The sequence below is a fragment of the Nicotiana sylvestris genome, chromosome 9 (assembly GCF_000393655.2).
Source record: "Nicotiana sylvestris chromosome 9, ASM39365v2, whole genome shotgun sequence".
NCBI classification, from domain to species: domain Eukaryota; kingdom Viridiplantae; phylum Streptophyta; class Magnoliopsida; order Solanales; family Solanaceae; genus Nicotiana; species Nicotiana sylvestris.
Genome location: NC_091065.1, coordinates 63662120 through 63678203, shown reverse-complemented (window position 1 = coordinate 63678203; position 16084 = coordinate 63662120). Strand labels below are relative to the sequence as shown.

The window sequence follows — 16084 nt, the reverse complement described above, 5'->3', positions numbered from 1 at the left end:
GAATACCTTTTTCCATCTCCTCCGGTATTGCAGCTATCAATGTAAAGGTTGGTTCTTCGTTCTAGAGAATGAAAGCTAACTGGAATGAACCAGATGCAAGGTTCTACTAGATCAGTTTGTTACTTATGATGAGGCTGAAAAGAGAAATATTTTATACAGGGATAGAGTGACAACTTGGGGCAAGTTCTATGCTGCTAACACAAGTGTTGGTGGGCGGTAGAGGGCCTTTGACACAGACAGATTTCCCCATGGATGAGTGAAGCATAGTGGAACACAAGGATGTGATCGGCCTCGGAGGTATTAGCCCCTTGTGTCAGTGTGATGGTCTAATCTCTCTTTATGGGAAAATACATATCATCAGAAAGCCAATTGGAGACTGCATGACTACTCCCTTTCTTTTACTGCATATCATGAATATAATAAATAATATAATACTTATTTCACTCATCTCAATAGCAACACAGCTCTTTCCCGTGCTGTTACTAAAAGATTATCATTAACTAGTGATCCCCGCATAAACCTCAGCTACCAATTCACACTTTAGAAGACATATAGATCCTCTCATTGATTATCGTGCCGCAGCAACTCAGGAAATTGAATTTAGGACTAACTAGTTTAAATTTTGGCTGTTCACTGATGTAAGCACCAAAAATTACAACAGAAAGGAAATCAAATAGAACTTTAGATAAAGCCTAAGAGTGCTAGTTGTGCCGCATGCGGAGTTAGATTTATTGTCAGATGTCTACACTTTTACATTGCAATACAGTGTGCACCTTATCTCTTCTCAATGTGCCTTGATTTTCTGCTCTTCATGATGATCCCAATCTCATACAGTTCGTAACTGAAATCTTCTTGCATCCTCAAGTCTTTGCAGTATTATTCTGTCCAATTTAATAGACGAGGTATACCTCCCCTTTCTTACCATGCATATAATCATTTCATTAGCCCTAAGAAGTCAATTAAGATTCGGGATAAGAATTCAATAACGTAAGTGGTTATTTTGGCTATTCGAAAAGTATCATATCAGTTACATAACAAATATTACTCTAACTTATATAAATGGGTCACTAATATATTATTGAAAGCAAAAATGATTCTTTCAGCCAACCATCAGAACTAAAGATCTTCTGAGTTCGAGTGGCATCGCGTGATCAAAGATAACAAGAAAAATCCTAGCAGTATTCTAAGCTTAGTTCAAAGTGGAACAGAAAAGTCATTCAAGTAAAATACTGTAATAGAAGTGTCAATGAGAACAAGACAAAAGAAGTTACATTTCAATATTGTGATCAATTAATAATGACGTGAAATAATTGGCTTAGTATTAACATTTGCTTAACAATGTAGCAGCCTCATCTTGAAAAACTTTCCAAGCTGCAAGAATGTGCCTCTCTTCTGTCAGTGGGGCCCCTACTGCAAGGCGTAGTATGTATCTATTTGAAAGAACCTGCACAATTTTTTGACATTAAGTAAGATATATATTATTAAATTACTGAAGATCTATTTAATCTCCAATTCTGAATCGAAAACAAGGTTATCAGGAAATAGTTGGCAAAATTCAAACATACCGTGTGAGAAATAAACAATTTCCCAGTTGAGTTAACAGCATCTAGCAGGTCATGGTTCAGTTTATTGGCATAATCTTCATTACTCTGAGGTGGTCGTAAGCGAAAGCAAACCAAAGAGAACTTCCGAGGGGTGACAATCTGCAGCCAATGAATTTCTCAGGGGACAGATTTCTTATATAGAAAGAGATATTAGGACGCTTTTGATACAAACAATAATAAGTGTCTATCATCTCCCAAAAAAGAAAATGCTATCAAAAATGAATCAACAAATGGGCATAATGCTGTACAACAATACATGGTTTAGTCAAAAAAACAAGTCTCCATTGCACAATCATGTTTTCATTTAGTTAAAACCAGAAGTTCTCATTCTAATGATCATCGTTACAATTCAAGGATCACCATGTTGGAAGTAGGGAAAAAACAGCTTTCTTAAAGTTGGTAAATGGTAAATACTACAGGTAAGACCAACCAACGTTTCTGTCATCCAACATTCTGCATATACGGGATAAATTGATAGGATGGCAGCCCCATAACTTATCCCGGACCCCAAGATTTTAGGGAAGGGATTCAAAGCTAACGAGGCTTGAACATGAGATCTTATACAAAGTTTGAAACCCCGTAACTGTTATTGTTGTTAGAATATGTATATATATGTAATTAGTCCTAATCCCATATGTAGGAGTAGATGTATTATATATAGGGCTCATTGTATCATTGCTAATATATCAATAATATTTTTTCCGTGTATTATTTCTTACATGGTAACGGAAAGGCAATGAGAAAACACCCGGGAAAGAAAACCCAGCCAAAACAGTCGTCGTGCTTCAATTCCGACGACCTTTATAGGGCGCGTCCCACCTTTTTCCTTGGTGTAGTGCAAAATCCAACACCACCATAAGGTTCCCAAGAAAGAGGCGACCATACCCCAGAAAGATTCTCCGGCAAAGACCTCTCGACGTGCCCCCACGCGCCTGTCGGAGATCTGTTTCCAACAGCACGTCTGCCTCACGCGCCTGAGCGCGAGGCTAGTTCCGGCCAGATTTTGAAAACATTTCTTTTGGACAGTTTGATCGCCTAGTAATTCCGAGCCTACCCATAATATTCTCTTTTTATTCCGATCAAAGTTTGAAACCTCGTAACTATTATTGTTGTTAGAATATGTATATATGTAATTAGCCTAATCCCATATATAATAGGAATAGATGTATTATATATAGGGCTCATTGTATCATTGTTTATATGTCAATAATATTTTTTCCGTGTATTATTTCTTACATGGTAACAGAGCAGCAGTGAGAAAACACCCAGGAAAGAAAACCCGGCCAAAACAACCGTCGTGCTTCAATTCCGACGATCTTTTTAGGGCGCGTTCCCACCTTTTTCCTTGGTGTTGTGCAAAATCCAACACCACCACTAGGTTCCCAAGACAAAGGCGACCATACCCCAGAAAGATTCTCTGACAAAGACCTCTCAACGCGCCCCCGCGTGCCTGTCGGAGATCTGTTTCCAACGGTGCGTCTGCCTCACTCGCCGGAGCGTGAGGCCTATTCCGGCCAGATTTTGAAAATATTTCTTTGGACAGTTTGATTGCCTAGTAATTCCGAGCCTACCCATAATATTCTCTTTTTATTCCGATCACTTTTAATTTTTTGCGGCACCCGGCAGACACAGTGTTTCCCCTGTTTCAGCGAGATACAATTGATTATTTTTGTAATTTGTTTCTAGACCTCTCCAATCCAACGATGTCTTTGGGATTTAATATATTTGGTTCCAAAAAACACGAGTTCCGGAAATTCATGATTACTTAAGAGCTCTTAATGGGAAGTTCAAACTAATTAGCTTGGGCTTCCTATGTTGAATCGCGGTGCAAGGGTCAAGGTGTTCAAGATCACTTAACCAAAAAGGCTAGTGAGGGAGATGAAAAGGCCAAAGCACTTAAGGAAAAGATTGATGCTCAATTATGTAGTATTTTGTGGCAATCTAATGATCCCTAACTGATGCCCTTGTTTCGTCCATTCCAAACATGTTACTCTCTCTGTTCCAGTTTATGTGAACCTATTTCCTTTTTGGTCCGCTCCAAAAAGAATGACCTCTTTCTAAATTTGGTAGCAATTTCGCTTAAACTTATAATTCTACCCTTAATAAGAAGCTTTTATAACCACACAAATACTCTGGGTCCTTTTTTGACTTGTTTAGGACCATAAATTCCAAAAGTCTTTATTCTTTCTTAAACTTTGTGCCCAGTCAAACAAGTTCACATAAATTGGAACGGAAGGAGTATTTAGTTTGAGAAAAAGCTCGCAATACATACACTAATGACTATCTTGTTTCTATGATGTGATATCGTGAATGACAAGCTTGAAGAAATAGGAATTGGATATGTCTACTTATTTGGGATAAGTACATGGAAGAATTTGAGAAGTTGATGTCAAGCATTGAAAAGCAACAAGAGCAACGACAGAAGATGTTTCTTGATGGCCTTGATTCAATACGTGACCAGATTTTGGCTAGTCCAACTGTCCCTACAGTTGATGAATTAATATCTCGATTACTTCGCCTTGCTGCAACACCCAGTAATCTAATCACAGACACTTGCTCCTTTGTTCTTGCATCCCAGATACCGGTGTTCATTATTCGGTTTGGATCGGTTTCCCTAAAAAGAAACTAAACCAAGTCGATTCTTCAAATATTGGAACCAAACCAAACCAATTAAGACGTTTTTTATCGATTCGGTGTACGTCGGTTTTTCTCGATTTTTTTATTTTTTCGATTATTTATCAATTTTTTCTTAAATATGAGATATAACTACCAAACACATATTCCGATGACTACATTTTCAACATAACACTGTCAAACCAATTGCTCTTTGAGAAATCTATCATTTACCAAGATATGTTGATGATAATTGAACTAAATAGTGATGAATAATTTTAAAACTCAACTAAAATAAATTATTTTTAACATGATATAAATTCTTGTACTTAGCAAAAGAAAACTACTAATCAAACTAGAATGTAAAGGCAAAGAATTAGATTAAAAGTGCAAATTATTAAAATGTAACATAAAATTTTAGAAACTTTGTACACACACACATATATATATATATATATATAACTACTTCTATATTCGGTTTGGTTCGGTTTTTCGGTTATTTTTTTATTAAAACCAAAACCAAACCACATTTGGTCGGTTTTTAAAATTCAAAACCAAAACCAAACCAAAACGAAAAGGTATCGGTTTTTTTAGTCGGTTTGGTTCTGTTTTTCAGGTTTTTATGAACACCCCTAATCCCAGACTGTGGAAAATTGGGCATTTCAAACTATGGAGAATAGACGAGGAGGAGGTCGTTTTGGAAGATCTCGACCCAAGCGTTCTCATTGTAATAAACTTGGACACACTCGTGAAGTGTGTTATTCTTTACATGGTCGATCACCCAAAAATGCTTATATTGCTCAGATCGAGACTACAGGTAACCATGGATTTTCTTTATCTGAAGGGGAATATAATGAGTTTGTTCTGTATCGAGCCAGTAAGCAGACATCTCCACAAGTAGCCTCGGTTACTCAGACTGATACTTCTGTTGCAGGTAATTCTTTTGCTTGTGTTTCTCAGTTTAGTACTCTTGGACCGTGGGTCATGGACTCAGACGCTTTTGATCATATCTCTAGTAATAAATCACTTTTGTCGAATATTGTGTATTCACAGTCTCTTCCTACTGTTACTTTAGCCAATGTGTTCTAAACTAAAGCAATAGGAGTTGGACAAGATAACCCCATATCTTCTATCACTCTAGATTTTGTTCTTTATGTCCCTGGTTGTCCTTTTAATTGGGCATCTGTTAGTCATTTGACTCGTGCCCCCATTATGGTATATAATTTATTGATGATTCTTTTTTTTTTGATGAAATAAATTGTTGTATTAAAAGGCATCAAGAAGATGCAAGAGTACAAGAAGCTACTTACAAGAAGTAGATATACAAAAAACAAAAGTGAGTTGCTAGCCCCTATACAATGTCTCAATCTAGGACAAGAGAGCTAATAAACTCCAAAAAGTGTTCAGTACTAACTATTGAGTACAGCTTTGTCCAGCAAAAAAGATTGGTTAAACATTTGGCTTTAATAGAGTGGTTTGGAGTTGAGATGCCATCAAAACATCTTTTGTTTCTCTCATTCCATAGACACCAAAAAATAACTGCAGGTATCATAATCCAGATCTTTTTGATGGACTTATCAACTGGCCAAAGACTCCAAATCAAGTACGCGTCTCTCAGATTTTGTGGCATGACCCAACTTATCCCAAAAATACTATAGAACATGTTTCATATATCAATGGGTACCGGACAGTGCAGGAAGAGGTGACTGATAGATTTCTGGTTCCTCCTGCATAGATAACATCTATTAACCAATTGAAACCCTCTTCTGTTGAGATTATCTTGAGATTATTGATGATTCTTTTATTATGCAAGACCGAGTACGGGACAGACAATTGGCACAGGACGTGAATCACAAGGCCTTTACTACCTTAACTCACTCAATCCTTCCACAACATGTCCAGTAACAAATCCTCCAGACCTAATTCACACACATTTAGGACATCCGAGTTTATCCAAGCTTCAGAAGATGGTGCATTTTTTGTCTAGTTTGTCTACTTTAGATTATGAGTCATGCCAGCTTGGGAAACATACCCAAGCCACCTTTCATGTAGTGTTGAGAGTCATGCAAAGTCTATTTTCTCTTTAGTTCACTATGATACATGGGGTCCTAGTAGAGTCAGTTCAACTTGGCTTGGATTTTCGTTATTTTGTTAGTTTCATTAATGATTATTCAAGATGTACTTGGCTTTCTTAATTAAATATCGTTCTGAGTTGTTTCCTATATTCCAGAGTTTTTGTGCTGAAATCAACAATCAATTTGGTGTTTCTATTTGCACTTTTCGCAGTGATAATGCCTTAGAATATTTATCCTCTCAATTTTAGCAGTTTGACTTCTCAAGGATTATTCATCAGACATCTTGCCCTTATACCCCTCAGCAGAATATGTTGCAGAAAGAAAGAATAGGCATCTCATTGAGACTTCTCGCACGCTTCTCATTAAGTCTCATGTTCCATTGCATTTTTGGGGCGATGCAATTCTCGCAGTTTGTTATTTGATTAATCAGATGCCTTCATTTCCCATCCAGAATCAGATTCCGCATTGAGTATTATGTCCCTGATCACCCTTATACTCTCTTCTCCTCGTATTTTTGGGAGTATATGTTATGTTCATAGGTTAGCCCTTGGGAAAGATAAGTTAGCTCATCGTGCTCTCAAGTGTGTCTTCCTTTTATTTTTTTTTGATTTGCACCGGGTGTCCGAGTCTCTAAGAACCCCGACTAATCCCGGGGGTGCACAGGCCCTCGGCAAGGAGCTTCCCGCAAGTGTGTCTTCCTTGGTTATTCTCGTGTTTGGATATTGTTGTTACTCATATGATTTTCGTAGGTACCTTATATCAGTTGATGTCATATTTTTGAGTCTAGACTTTTACCTCTTTTGACCACCTTAATATATCTAAGGTCTTGCCTATACCAATCTTTGAGGAGTTTACTATAGCTCTCCCTACACCCTCAGGCACAGAAATTTTACCCATACCAACCATTGAGGAGTCTAGTATTGCTCCTCCTAGATTACCAGCTACAGGAATACCACTCTTGACTTATTGTGGGCGGCGGCACCCAGCATCTGATTCACGTCTTGCACCTAACCTTGCTCCTACTATGAACTGGTCTCCTCCTAGTCCACCGATCGCACTTCGGAAAGGTATACAAATCACACTAAATCCTAATCCCCATTGTGTCGGTTTAAGTTATCACCACCTGTCATCACCCCATTATGCTTTTGTATTTTTTTTGTCCTCTATTTTCATCCTTAAGTCTACAAGTAAAGCATTGTCGCCATCTTGGTCTCATCCAAGATGGCGACAGGCTATGATTGACGAGATGTCTGCTTTACATATTAGTGGTACTTGGGAGCTTGTTCATCTTCCTTCAGGTAAATCTATTGTTGGTTGTCGCTGGGTTTATGCAATCAAAGCTGGTCCGAATGGCCAAGTTGATCGACTTAAGGTCTGTCTTATTGCCAAAGATATACTCAGACATTTCGCCTCGATTACAGGGATACTTTCTCTCCCGTGGCTAAAATAGCGTCAGTCCACCTTTTTCTATCCATGGTTGTTCGCCATTGGCCTCTCTATCAATTAGACATTAAGAATGTTTTTCTTCACGGTGATCCTAAGAATGAAATTTATATGGAGCAACCACTTAGTTTTGTTGCTCATGGAGAGTCTAGTGACCATGTGTGTCGCTTGCGCCGGTCACTTTATAGTCTAAAGCAGTCTCCTCGAGCCTGGTTTTGTAAGTTCAGCATAGTTACCCAGGAGTTTGGCATGACTCGTAGTGAAGCTGATCTCTCTGTGTTTTATCGGCATTCTGCTTCAAATCTATGTATTTATTTGGTGGTTTATATTGACTATATTGTTATTACCAGCAATGATCAAGATGGTATTACTAAGTTGAAGCAACATCTCTTTCAACACTTTTAGACTAAGGATCTCAGCAGATTAAAGTCGCTTAGTCTAGCTCTGGTATTGAGGTCGCTTAGTCTAGCTCAGATATTGTAATCTCACAACGGAAGAGACATTCTTGAGGAGACATGAATGATAGGTTGTAGACCCATTTGACACTTGGACGGATCCAAATTATAAACTTTTGCCAGGTCAGGGGGAGCCGCTTAGCAATCCTGCAAGATATAGGTGGCTGGTTGGTAAATTAAATTACCTTACAGTGACTAGACCTGACATTTCTTCTCCTTTAAGTGTTGTAAGTCGGTTTATAGATTCTCCCCGTGATAATCATTTTGATGTAATTGTTTGCATTCTTATGCAAAGTTAGCTTCAGGCAAGGGTTATTATTTGAGGATCGAGGCCATGAGCAGATTGTTAGATACTCAGATGTTGATTGGGCAGGATCACCTAATGATAGATGTTCTACGTCTAGATATTGTGTTTTAGAAGGAAGGTAATTTGGTGTCTTGGAAGAGCAAGAAACAGAATGGTTGCTCGGTCTAGTGTAGAAGTAGAATATCGAGCAATGGCTATGGCAACATGTGAGCTAGTTTGGACAGTTGCTCAAGGAGTTGAAATTTGGTGAAATGAGCCAGATGGAACTTGTGTATGATAATCAAGTTGCCCTTCATATTGCACCAAATCCGGTGTTTCATGAGAGAACTAAACACATTGAGATTGATTGTCACTTCGTCAGATAAAGGATACTCTCAGGAGATATTGCTACAAAATTTGTGAAGTCGAATAATCAACTTGCAGATACTTTTACCAAGTCCCTATTAATTACATATGTAACAAGTTCGGTACATAGGATTTGTATGCACCGACTTGAGGGGGAGTGTTAGAATATGTATACGTGTAATTAGTTCTAGTCCTATATATAGTAGGAGTAGATGTATTATATATAGGGCTCACTATATCATTGTTGATACATCAATAATATTTTTTCCTATGTATTATTTCTCACAATTGTAAAGATATTTCTTGTAGCAACAGCGTTCAATAGCATAAATACATACATATTTTTTATTTTTCAACATGTAATTAACATGTATAAACAGTGAAGTTTACCAATCAAAGGGAATTCCCTTTCTGAAAGGTAGATATGTCTGTGCCTGTAAATCTCCTACTTCAGTTAGTCAGCATTCCTTATTGGTTACTTTGCATTGATATGAAAATTTTACCTCAAACCTCTGGTCTTGAGCAACGTGTTCCTCAAAACGCCTTGCTAGTTCTATATGATTTCTTACGTAAGCTTGAAGCTTTTCCAGCCCATAGAGTCTCAATACCATCCACAGCTTCAATGATCTGGTTAATAAACCAATATAGATATTAGAATTAAGAATATATTAGAATTAAGAAAGAAACAAGGCTTGCTTTGAAGGACATAGAAATAACATTATTAGAATTAAGAATATATGTCTTCATAATCTGTATTTTTGCTGTAGATGTAGCCAGTTAGGAAATTTGAATCAATTTATGGACTTTCTAGAGGTGTTGGGAGGGGGAGAATAGTTTGCTGATGTTGTAATTTGGGATGTTTTTCTGTAACTTTAATGTACCATCTTGGTACCTTATTAATAAAAGTTTTACCTTATCAAAAAAAAAAAAAAAAAAAAAACTATATAGATATGAGATAATTGAAGCCTAATGCTGCAATAAGTTCATATGAACTTCCTAAAAAAATGTTCTTTGAGTATCCTACCAAAGCAAATTGAAATGATGTTGAATTACAGAAAAATTGTAAGAATTCAAGCACTTCATCTTATGAACCATTAAGCTGGTATCACTTTATTTTTTAAAGTCCAAGGTACTACAAAAACCCTCTATGTCAGGCTAACTTTCAAGAGCCATCATAGTATCTGCATAAACAGGTTGTACATGTAATTCTTTCACCCCCTGGAGCAGTAACGCTTATCAGCTCGCAAAATCAGAGATGATGTTACTTTTTCAGTGTCCAGTGTTTCATAGTATTTGTCATTTAGGTTTAAGACATGCTTTCACTGTGTTTCACATTATTTCTTGTTTTGCTTTTAAGGCATGTTTCCACTTGTAACAGCTGTGTGGACTTCGTTGCAGAGCTAACATAAATAAATAATGTGTCTCCTCTCTAACAACTTAAAATTTTAGACGGAGTGGCATACAATTCAACACGCACCAACACGGCACATGCCATAGTGCGATAACCTCGGCAACTAGCAAAATCATTATTTGCTAGCAAACTTTATACAACGTTGATGGCATACCTGAACCTGCGCCCAAGAGGAATTTGCCAGTCTTTGTAATCCACAACCAAGTTTCCTTGAGAAGCCTGGATTATCAAGTTTATCACTATAGGTGAGGCAAAATTTTCACAAGAAAACTGGTTATCATGCATGATTAAACTATTTGACAATGTTGTACCAAAAAGAAAATTCAACCTGTTGAAAAGTAACATTTACTTTCGAAATAACTTCAAAGGAAAAAAGTTACATATTGAACTCCAAAAACAGTTTGTTTCATGCAATAAAAAGCATTTTAATCAGCAGTTTGGCTATCAGATCCGAAGAACTGATAGAGCTGATGCCTCAAAAGCACAAGATAACAAGTTTACAAAACAAATTTAAGTTACAGATCTGCAGAGAAATCCATTCAGTCAAAGACAATGATATGCGTAGCAAAGAACAATTCATAAAAAAGGAGATAAAAGTTTGAAGCCGTCTTCACAAGGGTGAAAGGGAGCTGTCACCAAACTCCTATCAAGCAACACAAGCACTGATCGTTATTGGTTGGGGAAGTAAAAATAACCTGATGCGTGATTACATTTCACAAATTCAATTTCCATGTTCATACTTTGATAAACAAGAAATAAGCCTTATTTTATCTGTGTCAGAAGGTGGAATTATATTATTGTTCCTGATATTATAGTTATTTATTCTACTGACAAAAACTGAAAATATGAGTATTGAACCTAAGGATACTTACTTTGTTTTTGAGAAATTCAGGATTTGTTGACAGTGACTGGATAAGTGCACTCCGGTCCTGTTCAGATGCAAATACCATTAAGCCCAGTTTCCCAAACTATACAAAGTCATGTTATCTCCAGTGTCCAGAAAAGTATGTGTCCAGTAATTGAACTATTAAAAAGATGAATTACCAAAGCAGCAACTCAAACAAAATCTGGCCAACTATAAAGCTGTTTCCAGTATCGGTTAAGATGACATGCATTGCTATTCAGTCAGGAGTATTTGGAGATGTCCTAAGGTCACCGACGTACTCCCGTAATAGTAGAATTGCATACACTTCTATTTAGTTTATGGAATAACACCAGAAGATAGCACTGTACCTTGACCCAGAGAGCTGAACAGTCAAAGTTTGTCAGGAACCACTTATGTGCATTCATGTTGAAAGAATCAGCTTCTTCTACACCATCAATATAGTGCCGGAATTCTGGACAGATACATGCACTTCCAGCGTAGGCAGCATCCACATGAAACCACATGCTATTACTCTGTCAAATAGGCATGTGACTTAGCCTTGTTCCCTATGGACTAGACACTGACTGTATGGACTCACTAGCAATGATGCAAAACAACATGGTTTCAGTACACTGCTGATAATTACAAGACATCTGATACAAAATCATTAATACTTAAGAAACTGAGTTCAAGAATCAAAAGGTTCATTAAATGGCTTACAGGAGCGGACACAGAGAAGTATGAGATGCTTCCATTATCTACTCCACAACATATACAAGATATGTGTTTATGTAGCTTTGGGCATAACGTATATGGTTTGTGCTTGACAACAGTGAGGCTAAACCCTATCTGTTTATGTGTTATGGTTTTAATTTAGTGTGGCATCTTGAAGTGAAGTTCTGAATACTTGAGCTAGTACAACAACCACCCAGTGGAATCCCACAAGTGGGGTCTGGAATACTTGAGCTAGTAGTGAGCAACAAATATAGTGTTGCAAGTAGAGAAATTATCATATCTGTTTCTGTTTGGATTAATGTAAAGAAGTCTATCAATCACAATACAGGGAAAGTTTAGTGATATCTAAATTTGTTGGACACTTAACATTGTTGTTTCATGGTTACAATTCAAAAGCAGCATTTTAGCTTCACTCTAGAGCATCCAAGTACCTTTGGACCTTTAAAATTAGAGAAGTTAATATCTGAGCTAGTGGTGAGTTATATGCAACCCGAAAAAAACGACCGGCCTGAAAAGTTCGTTTTCTGATTCGACCCAAAGCAGAGAACTAAAGTTATGACAAACAGAATTAAAAATATACACTTGAAGTATGTAAATTCAAATTTATACATGAAATATGATGAATGCCGCAATTAATGACTAAATGTAGATAATAAGGGATATCTTAGAGATTATATATCGATTCTGTTGGTCCACAAGGTATAATGAGGAAGCAGCAGAGAAAACACTTAAAGCCAAAGTGAAAATCCCAAGTCCCAACACTGAAAAACCCAACAGTCAAAACGATCCAAATGAAAAAGATTGAACTTCTTGGTTTGCCCATCTAAAAACTGAGAACGAATAAAACAAAGCAGACTGAAATAACCAATGGCCAGCCCTAATTTGAGAAATGGCCATACTTCCTTTCTTCGCCTATAAGCTAAATAAATTATCCCCCCTAACAGATTCTCCCCTCATGATGTCAAACCCCTTTTACCAGGCTTTACCTTGGTAATCTTTCCCAGGGCAGGCAAAGGATCCACAGCAGTGGAAGATGTTGTACCAATCTGTGAATGAATAGCAAAAGACTGCTTTAGCATTTTAGAAATTAGAATCCACAGCAAGGAAATTACATGTCAAAAACAAGCAAAAGAGATGTTAGAAAATTTCAAAATGTGGCATCCTTCAATTTTTACTACACAATAACTTTATGTACTAAATTTACTGTTTTATGCTTTTCACACATCTGAATAAATTCCTAAAGACTGATTACCAACAATTTGCATCCAACACTATAACCAAGCTCACACTCGTGATGTCTCACATTTTAAGCACCTCAAAGTGCTTATATCTCAACCAACTTACTGTCACATAAACAAAAGTAAAAGAACACTTGTGCATGGAAAATCACCGAGATAAGTTTTACTTTTTGTAAATGAGAGAAAGGGTCCTTATTGATGTTATCAATACAGAAATCACTATATGCTAACTAGACAAGCCAATATAAATAGCTTCGTAATTCACTGAAAGGAATGAATACAGAAAATGCAATTTTTTTAAAATGTAAAGGAATATGTATACTAAAAGGTTAGGACAACCTTAAAAAGTCTCAAACTCGAAGTTAAGTTCAAGATACCTATATCCTAACAATGTAAAGTGATCACTATTTGACGTCATCAAAGTTCTGAGGTGGATTTAATGCTTTACTTTCTCTTTTCGAGAACAGGATTCTGCAGTCTTATCTTGTCAGTGAGACCTAAGGGATATGCAGCATCTTACACGAAATGAAAGAGACCCAAGAGTAAACCGAAGAAAAAAGTTCTTTTCCTAATACGTTGAAAGACATGGTTTGGAAGATATACATGGTATCTTCTTTTTTCTATTTTCCTTACAGTAGCACAAAAGAAGAAGGGTATTAAACCAGTGGCCAGGTCATGTGATACAGCTTCTGAAAGTGCGTCAGGAGAAAGAGCATAATCCCTGCATGAGACTGCTTTCAGCATCCGAAAATTCTCAGGATGAATTCCTCCTATCTGCCACAATAAAGAAACGAAAAGTAACTAATCTCAAAGACGAAGCCAATGGGTTAGAGGAAAAAAAAAATTATTTGCAGAAAAACATTCTTTTTCGCATGTTTGATGCAGATAAAAATTGGTGAACCGAACATGAATTCCTGTCATCCTCAACCTTTCCTTGTTACTTCTTTTGTCAATTAAATTAGCAATCATGCACAACGTCAAACAATTTTGACATATACCTGGCAAGCTTTCTGTAAAGCAGAATGAGTTTGATCAGAACAATAGACCACCAGTTTTCCAATTGCATCTTTTCCGACCCTTCTCAGAACCTTGTCCCGGGCAGCTAAAAGCACAACTAGAACAGCTTCACTTGCTGTGCCCTGTATGACTCCACCTCCTTGACCTGAAAGTCAATTTCAACAAAAGGAAACCATTTTGTATGGCCAATCAACTCCCCTGGTTGACCATAGCAAAGATGTCTTTTGGAAATGGTGGACATATTTAAGTTGATCATCCATCTTCCAACCAGTTTATAAAAGTAAGGTTCTATTCCCTCCGAACTTTTCGCCTATCTCAATTTTCTAGTACACAACTTTTAACCAAAACTCAAGATAAAGTGTGCTCAAAGAGAAGTTGCCTGTAATATCAAATTTTCATCTTGTTCCAATAAGTGCCAAACAAACGATTCATATTTACAAATGTTTTGCACACATATCTGCGATTTGACTTTTTCGAGTGAGTGGAAGACAAGGGTCATTACCTGTTGAAAGGAATTCATCGGGCAACTTAAGTGCTTTAGCAAGCCAATCCAAAACGATCATTTCGAGCTCGGTTGCTGCTGGGGAAGTTATCCAACTAAAACCAACCATGTTAATCCCGGCACTGAGCATCTCCCCCAAAAATCCAGCTACACTACTATTAGAAGGAAAATATGCAAAGTAATCTGGGCTCTGCCAATGAGTCACCCCCGGTAATATTTTTGTCTGAATATCTGGATCAAATGGCACGAGATCCAAATTACACGCCTGCCATCCTTTCTTTTTAAGACGACACAAGATGTCAAATGATTCAATAATTTCAATTATACACAAAATTATTAGATATTTCACCTTCAAGAACGTCTTGCAATGTCTCAGAATGAGCAGGTGCGGTTTCAGGAAGTAGCTTACGTAGATAACCGGGCTGTGAAGAGACAAGGCGTGGAAACAATCAATAACTGATTATTAACAACTAAACAGAACTCTTAGGATGAACGATGATTTCTCATATGTTGACCAACTAGGATAGTAAGACATGTATGCATTCTAAAAGGAGTGAGCTTTACTAATATCATTCAAAATAGGTTTGTTAATTTCTAGTAAATTCACCACAATGTATTTAAAAGGATTGTGCATGGGAAATAAACTGAAGGTTGTTATAGAAAAACCTGAACTTGACTGAGAACAGGAAAGTTCTCGATATTCTTGTAATAATCAGCAATGAAATCCACCATTTTGTGACCATATTCTCTCAGTTGCTCTGCATCCATGGGCTTCAATTCACCCTCCCTAACCATAACAAACAAAGAAAAACCCCTAACTTATACACAAAATCACATTCATCAAAACATAGCAAACATAACTCTAAAGTCAGAATTTTATTTTTGCAGATTGGCACTTACATTTTCGTTCTCAGTTAATGTATGAACTCAGCGAAAAAATGAGAGTGAAAAGACTAGTGGTGTGGGACTGGAGGGAGGATGAAATCGCAAATGAGGCAGCAAGGGACAACTGGAAGACGTCAATCTCCCACGTTACATTTACCAACTCCTCTTCTTTCAGAGGAAGATGGGTTTTGAGTGCATCTTCTTATCTAAAATTTTGATTTTATTTTATTCTATAATTGAAGTTAGTACTATTTATTTAATTAAACGTGTATATATTTTATATTTTAACACTTACTTATATAAATTTAGATTGAAGTTCTATTTTATGTTAGAACATTTTTGTGACGGTCTTATGATTTAAGTGGTCTTATTTTTTGATTTGCAAATAGGAAATATTACTATGCTTCTAACTAAAATTAAAAAATACGGCCAAATTAATTAAGTAGTAGTAATAGATATGTGGTCCTTTCTTATTATTCTTTTGCATCTCCTCATTATTTTTACACAATTGGCTCCTTTTAGTAAAATCTCACTTTGTGAATAACCAATTTGTGCGCATTGCCATTATTTGGTATAGCAACACATATTT

The 16084-nt window shown here is 36.8% G+C and overlaps 1 protein-coding gene across 2 annotated transcripts; it reads right to left on the bottom strand.

Moving 5' to 3' along the window:
* Positions 1-1193: 1193 nt before the first annotated feature.
* On the bottom strand, positions 1194-15692 carry LOC104214713 (tyrosine decarboxylase 2). 2 transcript variants are annotated; one of them, XM_009764424.2, is made up of 13 exons: positions 15511-15692; positions 15277-15397; positions 14960-15032; positions 14611-14883; positions 14090-14253; positions 13725-13865; positions 12840-12899; positions 11487-11651; positions 11126-11182; positions 10408-10472; positions 9346-9469; positions 1566-1703; positions 1194-1444 (listed from the first exon to the last, which is right to left on the bottom strand). In XM_009764424.2, coding segments are annotated over exons 1-13 (1506 nt in total). In that variant the 5' UTR covers positions 15513-15692; the 3' UTR covers positions 1194-1321. The 2 variants fall into 2 exon arrangements, with proteins under 2 accessions (XP_009762726.1, XP_009762727.1); XM_009764425.2 differs by having other exon boundaries at positions 14611-14841; positions 15511-15690.
* Between the last annotated feature and the right edge of the window lie 392 nt (positions 15693-16084).